This window comes from Charadrius vociferus, unplaced genomic scaffold, assembly GCF_000708025.1.
Source record: "Charadrius vociferus isolate BGI_N301 unplaced genomic scaffold, ASM70802v2 scaffold259, whole genome shotgun sequence".
NCBI lineage: Eukaryota > Metazoa > Chordata > Aves > Charadriiformes > Charadriidae > Charadrius > Charadrius vociferus.
The window spans coordinates 8,967,195-8,976,480 of record NW_009661368.1 but is presented as its reverse complement, the minus strand read 5'-3'; the positions used below and the strand labels follow the sequence as shown (position 1 = coordinate 8,976,480).

Below are 9,286 nucleotides of genomic sequence, written 5' to 3'. Positions count from 1 at the left end.
TCTTCCCCCTTCATTTACACCCCTAAACTGATCTGGATCTTACTGCAGTGACTTTAAAAGAAAAACAGAAGAAACAAAAAACGAACGCCAAAATACTTGCCTCTTTGCCTTTCTCACTAGCTCCCCTCCACCCAAGAGACTGTGTTAACTTGCTTTTTTGGGAAGAGGTCATTTAAATTACAGTTGGGGTGTGGTCAGTGATGTCTGTGCAGCTGGATTTGCTTCAGGTATCAGACGCCCTTTTAATACTAAGAACTACAGCTGTTCAGAATTGTGAGTTTCCATCGCTTTTGTGGCTGAACTTTTAAATGTAAATTAATCACGTAGTCCATTTTCCCCTAAAGCGTGGGGACCGATGGAGTTACTGTCCCGTCTCTCTTAATTCAGAATTACTAGTGATCTTCCAGAAGACACTAAATCGTCTAAAAATTTTTGCTGTGGTTGCTACTCATCTATTGAAAATGATCTTTCCTGTTCACAGGTTTAGAAAGATGCCACCTGAACTTGGTAGAACTGTAGGAGAACATGACCGAAAAAGCCCCTACAATTTCAGAATGTATCCAGTGCCTGGAGGGTAAGGGCTGGTGTTTCCACTAGGTAGGAAAGGGACACACATAGTGGAAAGGAAATTCATTGTGAGCCTTAATTTTAGTTACAGGAGCCAAAATCTTTAATTCAGTGCCAACCCTTATCTTTGTAAGCCTGGGAGGAGTTGGTGTAAGCACCAAATCTCTCGATGGGGAAAACCTGTAGTGGTGTGAGGAATGTAATCTCTCATCGGAGAGAAATAAAGCACCTCCATTAAAAAAAGTTTAAAAAAAAAAAAAAAAAGCTTCTTCCTCTGATAATGAGAAGGATACAGACTGAAAATGAGCTGTGTAAGACAGCAACAGTTTAAGAAACCTAAAGCTTTACATAAACAGAAATGTTTAGGGGATGCTCCCCCCCCTTAAGTGAGGAAAAAGGCAATTGCGTTGAATATGGTTGAGTTGCACAAGTACGGAGTGTGTGTGTGTCTTAATGTCTCAGTATTGCCTTCGTTAGTCTCTTTATTAGTCCATGCAGTTTGGTGGCCTGGTAAATGCAAGTCTTATTTTTAACAGCTTTCTTTTTTTTTTTAAATACAAAACCATAAAGCTTTAACGCTTGCTATTTAATAAGTAACTGTGTTTTCTTCTGTCTCTAATTTAGTGGCCATAATTTGCAGTTAATTGAACCATTCCAACCTAATGCTTACCCATATTTCCTAGTTTTGTTTTATTTATTTATTTGAACTTCTTGTTTTCATGATTGAGGACTTTCACTTCTGTGTCATTCACCTGTTTGGAAACTTCTGACCTTACAGCCAAAACTTAACTCATTCTACTCAGTATTCATCGTGATGCTGAAGTGTAAGATACCTGCAAATGTAAACACTACCACTTTTATTAATAAAAGCAAATACAGTGTTTTAGGGCACATTTGCATCACTGTAGTTGAGGTTGTGTCAGTATTTCCATTATAAACCCATAGAGGGTCTATATCTTGGCACTGAACTGCCCTAAGCTAAATCTTTGCCATACGAGGCTGCTTCTGCTCAAGCATGATTTGGCGGGTTGGTTTTCAAACAGTTCCCAACACAAACTCTTGTTTCTGTTTTAAGTTATACAACTGTTTTGTTGGATGGGGGTTGGTTTAAAAAAAAAAAAAAAAAAACAACAAAACCAACAAACAAACCTGGTTCAAGATTGGTTTTGGCACTTCTGTAACTCAGAAATGGTTTTGATTTTAAAACATAACCTTTGGCAAGCCAGTAACCTACAATATGGTCTGATCACTTTGGGTATTTTGTAAAAATAATAATAAATTGTAGAGATGTTGTGGTTTCAAAATCAGCTACTGTGCATTTGCAGCAACTTATTTCAACCCAAGAACTTTTAGTAATTTGTACATCAGTACGCACGTTCAGCAGCCAGTGTGATGCAGCAGAACAGTGATAACTCCTGAAGGGGTTTTTCAATAGTGTGTGGAGGTCAGTCCACTACAGACTAAAAAAAGATTCAGCTGCTTCTGAAAGCATCAAAACCTGCTCTCTGAGAGGCTGAAACTGGAGCTAAGTTGTTGGGAGCAGCCTTTGATGCAAAAGCGTATGAAGGTGTGCTGGATCGGTTGTCACAGACAGGAGCCCTGAGGGCTTATCTTCGTTTATCTAAAAACTATTTTGAATCATGGCATCAAGGATAGGATTGAACTTGGAGTATGTTGTTAACTCCAGAGGAACTGAAGCCAGTTCTGTTCCAGGATGTTGCACATAATTGATACCTGCAGGATAATTTTCTTTTACCAGTAAATCTATGCACAGAAATACTAACATTCATCCCTTTAGAATCTGAGCACCTTGTAATTAGTCATGGCGCAGTATTCCTGTAAATGATGTAGGATGTTTTGTATTCTATCCTATCTTCCAGTGTCGAAAATTACGTACCAGGAAAAACAAAAGATAAAAGTGTGATCACACAGGAAACGGAGTGCAGATACGGAGATGGAGCCCGGGCCAGCTGAGTACCAGTCCAGTGCCTTAGTGATAATACTGTTGGTGATTGGTGCTATACAAATGTCTAAAGTTGTTATAGGTTAAAAAATTCTGTAACTTACTCTGGAAGAGAACAAGTTCTCTCCTGTCCCCAACTGTACCTAACGTGCTATGAGTATTCCCAACAACGCTGGCACTCGTAAGCCCTCTTCTGTGGAAGTAGATGATAAAATTCCTACTAAGTGTAAGAAGCAGGATCAGGGCCATGGATTACCATCAGTGGAAATCTCACACAGGAACAGGTCTTCATCCCAAAAACACACGTTGAGTTTGTAGAACAGTAAAAATACCTACAAGCAAACATCTGTTTGCAGTCCAAAACCAAAACTGTACCCTTCTTCCTCAGCTTGCTGTTGCTGAAAATCCATCCGTGGCAAAGTGTCTTGCTGTTCTATGACAAAGTTTGAAGTGTCTTTGTAAATAAAATAAGCTACAAAGGGGATTTCTGAACCTCTGCTGATAAAAGCCGTTACACTGAAAAATCTCTCTGGTGACTGACAAGATAGAAATTCCAAGAGTGAACCCATTTTAATCCTGGTCATAACCAGTTAGCTTAAATACTGTGAGTGGATGCGTTTCAGTTACTGGGTAGGTAAACTGCTTTAGAGTATTTTACTGTGTTGCAGAGATTGCTAAAATTTCAGCCGTGAGTACTGGCTTTATAATTAATTGTTTTCAAACCTGATTCTCATCTTATTAAAAGTTAAAACTGCTTTTTACCCTGTCTACTTTTAATGTACTGAGCTGAGCAAAATGGGTGCAGTTTAAAGCACAAGTCTACTTGGAAGAGCAGCTTGGGAGGAGTTGGGGAGGCAAACCAATCTCTCACTGCATTAAACATAAAAATAATAAGGGCGGGGGGGGTCTAACTTCTGAGTCCTATAAATTTAGCCTGGTTCTGTGGTAAAAAGGGAGTTCTCTAGTTAACAACAGCAAGTGCTCACCGATACCTCTGCAACAAGGGGTAATTGGCCAAATATGTCATAAAAAATTTAAGAAATAAAAAAAAAACCCAACTGAATCAGAATTTACAGATTTTCCTCATTTTTTTGACTTGGAAGTCTGCCTCAACAATCTTTATTTTAATGACAGGACAAAATAAAGCCTTTAATCCTTGTCCCAAATACAGAGAGAATGATGTATTTGTGAGGGAGAAGAGGCTGCCCTTAGGTTTTTTTCTGTAACGTAACATGCTCTCGAAGGCTGGGGTACCAGTAGGCAAATGTAAGCAAATTCAAAATTAAAATGTGAATGTATCTCTTCACTTTAATTTACCCAGTTGTTTTAGTAAATGAGTTGGCTAATACTTTTTTTAATATACTACTACTCAAGTTTGGAGAAAGAACAAGCTTAGGACAGAGGTACTAATGTTGGGAATTCTCTCGGTTCTGTTGTTCTGTTATGCGAAGTAATGGTTTTAGGCTGTGACTTTTACATGAATTATTAATAGTGAAGTACAGTGTTTCTATTTGTAGTTTTCTGGTATTTGACGTGCCTTTGGCACTGTATCGTTCTTGCAATGAAAGCACTAGCGCGCCAGCGGAGATCAGGCAGAGAACGGCGGTGCTGTGTGAGGGCTCCGAGTTCCCACCTCAGGTTGTGACCGGCAGCCAGGAAAGGGTGCCCCTTCCAGTTCTTTGTCTCTACATTACCGGTTTTCTGTGGCAGGATCAGAAGAGCTTCAGAAAAAGACTAATGAGGGGCTGGGTGATAGAACCAAATACACGTCTGCGTAGGACCTGAAACTGTCAATGGAAGGTACTTCCAGCTTGTATGAAGCTAGAGCCACAGGAGACAGCGTCTTTCCTGACGCGTGTGTGTGATGATGATTCATACGTAGCTCAGTGTTTTTAATCTCAATTCTCTTTCTGCTTGAAGGCCCAACATCCAAAATGAAGTAACAGATTTCAGGAAAGTTTGCGTGCTAACCTCGAGTTCTGTTTTTCACAGGGCAAAACTCTGCTGGGCTACCGAGGTTCCTGTGTGTAAGATAGTCTGGAAGCCCAGTGCTGCCGCTCTTGTTAACCTACTGGTGATTTCAAACTGGGGAGCTTACAACCAGTTGTTCTGCCTAACATCACGGTCCAAAACCTGCTACCTTTGGGTTCAGCTACTTTCTCCTGTCCTCCCCCCCCGCCCCACCCACTCGTAGAACGTGTATGGTTGATAAGAGAGAGCAGAGCAGCTGGGAAAGACAGTTACGAGACAACTCACTGAATGTTCAAAGGGACGAGGGCAAGCTAGATAAACGAGGCTCCTAAATCCATCACCTCGCACATTCAGAAGTATGTTTATAGGGCAAATTCTTCATTCCCCAGGTAAGTGACCCAGTTTGGGATCCTTACACAAATTTTGAAGGTCAGAGAACGTATTTATCTAAAAGGCCGGGATATCTCCAAGTAAGGAACTGCAAACAAAGCACTTACTACAGACATGATAGAACTGGGAGATGCTTCAGTCAAGTGTAGGTTTAATGATCAATAAGCAAATCAACTGGGACGTGCTTTGAAGCAAGAAAATGTTTCCACTATAGGCTCCTCTTGAAAAGCAGCCGGGGCGTTGTGAGGCTATGCGTTTAAGCAATCCACAGTATATAAATATAGTTCCAACTTTTAAGTTGATGTTTGAAGGAGACTAGAATGACCTTATGTCAGCAAGCTAAAAACCACCTTGTTTTGTCTCAGAATACTTCTTAGTTACCTAGCAAAGTGTCATGGTGCTCAGTGCCTAGAATAACGCTGCTACCAGTAACCGTGCTTCTGAAGGTACGAAGAAAATTGCTTAATCTTGAGGTTCTGCTTGAGAAGGAAGAACTCTTTAGCCAAAACTCATTAGCCTAACTTGCTGCTGCTGTAATTTCCTACTCAATTTGAAAGTTATTACCTTATCTCTAGTTGAATGTATTGGCTGATTTGTAAAGGGCTAATGATTATAAAATACAAATTTATGCTAAGAGAATCTGCAGAGGGCAAGGAGCAGAGGCAGTTAGCATACAGAGAATGCCAGGGTGGATATTTAAAAAAAAAAAAAAAAAAGAATAAAAGGCAAACAGTTTTGTTGGAAGTTGGCTCTTCTGTTTGGGACTTTTCTTTTATTCTAGGAAGAAACCAAATTAAGCTGGATGTTTTCATCAGCTGTATTGTATTCAGCCCTTCTTTAGGTAGGAAATCTTGAAGTGTAGTTGTGAAGTAATCTGCTGAAAAATCAAGCAACAAATTTTGATAGTTGGGTGGAATTGAAACTTGAGCATTTGATACTTGATTTATTCTTTACTCCCTTAGAAGAACCATTCCCAACCTTTATGAAAGCAAACTTCGCTTCTGTTGAAAAAAAAAAAAAAGAAAAAATAAGGTAGTTTTCCACATTTCTCAAGTTCTGGCTCTTCTTCACACACATCTAGTTTCCAGGATGCGTTTACTGCTTCTTCAAAGCATGCGGCAGAGACTCCGAGGCTGGCCTTCATAGTGTATTTATTGGGCTCAGAATTTTATCTTTAATATGCTCACTGCCTCATCGCTGCTTCATCAAAATTTCATTAGATGGGAATTGTGACTCAATATTTTACACACAAAATGTAATCAAATATGCATTTGGGGAAAAATTTGTTGCATTAATTTGCTGGATAATAAAATCTTTCAGGGACATTCAGGTAAATCTAAGTGCTTTTACTTAAGAACATTTCACTGAAACTTTGCAAAACAAATCTGCATGGGAGAACACAGTTAAACACAAGAAGATAACCAACATTGTTTCCATTCAAAGTTGTAGAAGTTTAGTTTGCAAAATCAATTTCTGGTACTTTTAGTGTTTCATCACAGTTTAAATGATACCTTGAAACTGTTGGTTTTGGTCTGACTTTGCCTCTTGTTTGTTGACCTGAAGTGGGGAAAGCTTGGATATTGCAATTCTTCTGCAAAGGGCTATTCAGCAAATGTCTGACTCTATCACAGGTCCCTAATTTTTTCCTCAAGGAAAGCTGGAAGTAAATGCTTTGAGTATTGTTCGTTCTTTATATATTTGAAGAAAAAAAAAAATTTCTGTTACTGCAATCCAAATAAAGAGATATAGATATATAAAGACAAAAGAACTTCTAGTTTTAAAATTCAGACACTGAAACTACTAGTATCGTTAATGTCTAATACCACTACGTCTCTCGCTGGCAGCTGGTGCTGTGGACTGTTCCCTTTTTCTACTCAACTAAGCAGTAAGTTTTGTAGCGTAATTCCCATTAAAATCCTACAAGTCCAACTGTTGTCGCTAGACAAAACTTTTACCTGCTCTGAAGCTGCTTTACGGAAGCCAACATGTACTACTTCAGGCCATAAGCTCCCGGACAATGAAGTTCTCCAGACTGCAGATCCAGATATCCTACCTGGGAGATGCACAGCAAATTTCAGTCAATGGAAGAAAGCCTCTCCTACCTATATAAAGACATCTGTTGTACAAAGTGTATTTATTTGAGCGTTCTGTAAAGAACTAGGATCTCCTAAGCCTCACAAAGTCTCAGCTTTGTGGTTTTCCCATCCAGTTTCATTGGAATGTTAGTTAAGTTCTGGATTCACTTTTTCTCCAATTTTAAATTTTCTGAACCTTCTGTTAGGGTAATATACTAGTTACTCTGAAATCACCTTCAAAGAACTTGTCCTGCATCTTATAACACTACATCATTACAAGGCAAAACCAAAGAGCAGATGAAGCACGGGAGGTATATAGATGTTTCTGATTCGACTCTCAGAAAATACTTTTTCTTTCTTGGTTTGGGCTAGATTACATTCAGGTCTGGTATTTTCTTAGGAGTTCTGACTGGTTAATCACACTGTGTTCCAAGTACACTATTATTTTCTCACGTCTACGAGATGGAAATTGCCCGCTAACTAAATGGAGATGAGCCAAAAACTTTTTCTCAAGGATATTTCCATTGGCCTCCAGCCTCAGCCTGTCACTTCACTCCCAGTTCTTTCCTCATAAAAAATGGCCAGTGCTTCCATACGCGTTGACACGTTACCTTACTGTCTTCCGGACTGCAGGCAATCGAGCAATCGTCCAGCACAGGTAGAGAATGTGTCCATTGTGCCTCAACTTCAATCCGTGCCTTTTATTCTGAAAAGCGTCTTTTCCTTTCTGTTGACAGAGCAAAAAGAACGTTATCCTGGGCTCATAAAAATGTTGAAGAAATGTTTCAGAAAGGGTCGCTTCACCACTGTAGGGCAGCACACGACAGTGCAACTCACGCTCTGCTGCAGTTCAGGTGGTGTCATATATTTTCTATACTGGAATTTTAAGGGCAGTAATCCCCTTAACTAGTACAGTGACCACATCTGAACAAGGACCACGCCTCTTGAAGATCCTAAGACAACTTATTTCTGAACAGGGCCTCTTGGCATTTCATACCAAGCGATTTCATGGACTGCATGGAAGACTATGTAATTTTTTTTCACTATTTTTCAGTTAAAAACTGAATGAGAATAAAGGACCTTTTAAATAATTAATCAGCAACGCTCTTGGCTGCCTTCCAAATCCCAGAACACACCCTCCCCCTCCCCTTTCTTGCAGCTAAACTCTTACACAACTGAAGAGCGGGAGTCCATCTGAAGAGAGACAAAGGGACCCCGTTTCTCTCACGTGGTCTCCATTTCAGTAATGCCTGTCTCCTTGCCTACGGTCAGCTTGTATGATCGGTCTTCATTTTAGACTTACCCCCTCTTCATTCGTCTGCACCTCCCTAGTCCCTCCCTCCGCTGGGGGCCCTCTTGGCCTGTGGCCTTCGGCAGCACCCCAGCTCAGCCCGTCTCCGTCGGGACCCCAGGAAGGGCTACAGCGGGGACCCGTGGCGAGCACCACCACCGCGCTGCGGGGGAGCGGATCCTGCGACAGGCTGCCCCGCGCGCCTGGCGACGGCCCGAGAGCCTCACCAACAGGGAACTTGGCTCCCGCAGCACAGACCTCTCTGCCGCCCAGACCTGGAACTAGCAACCGTAATGCCAGTGGTGTTATTTCTAGGGACTACGGTTGGTTTATTAAGTTTTTTACAGCAAAGACTTCAGGATTTTGTCTTAGACTAAAAGTAACCCCCCAAGATTTTGTTTGCAGTGAGAAAGGCAGGTTTTGGGTACACAGAGTTATACCAAGGCTGGTCCTAAAACTTTACCACTAAAATCTGGTCCTAAAAATCTTACCCCTTCCGTTCCATCAAAGTTATCTTTCCTATTCTTTTTTTTCCCCTGCTTGTTAGGTTTTTTTAATTCTACCGTAACATTTGATCATTACTATCAACTTGCTGCCGTTGTTCAGCATCCTCCTCCCGCTGCAGAAGGTGTGAGGACGCTGCTGTTGCACAACTGCCGCCAGAACAGACCACTGCCCGTTTCCCCCTTCCCCTGCAGCCCCGTCCGACGGCCGCCGCGCGGGGAGGCTCCGGGAGGTTTTGCAGGGTAGGGAAGTGTGCTTTTAAATGCCCATTGGCTTCTTTTTCCCCTCCGGCCGTTGTTCAGCATCCTCCTCCCGCTGCAGAAGGTGTGAGGACGCTGCTGTTGCACAACTGCCGCCAGAACAGACCACTGCCCGTTTCCCCCTTCCCCTGCAGCCCCGTCCGACGGCCGCCGCGCGGGGAGGCTCCGGGAGGTTTTGCAGGGTAGGGAAGTGTGCTTTTAAATGCCCATTGGCTTCTTTTTCCCCTCCGACTTTATTTTTTTCCCTCTGACCGTCTGCCGTCTC

At 41.6% G+C, this 9,286-nt stretch overlaps 1 protein-coding gene across 1 annotated transcript in view; it reads left to right on the top strand.

Annotated features, from left to right (window-relative positions):
- The first annotated feature begins 2,521 nt into the window (after positions 1-2,521).
- The window catches only part of NELFCD (negative elongation factor complex member C/D), a 16,288-nt gene continuing 9,523 nt past the window's right edge, over positions 2,522-9,286 (top strand). Inside the window, exons 1-2 of the mRNA XM_009893595.1 lie at positions 2,522-2,575; positions 4,105-4,140. Of these exons, the coding sequence (XP_009891897.1) occupies positions 2,522-2,575; positions 4,105-4,140 (90 nt within the window). The remainder of the gene's footprint in view (positions 2,576-4,104; positions 4,141-9,286) is intronic.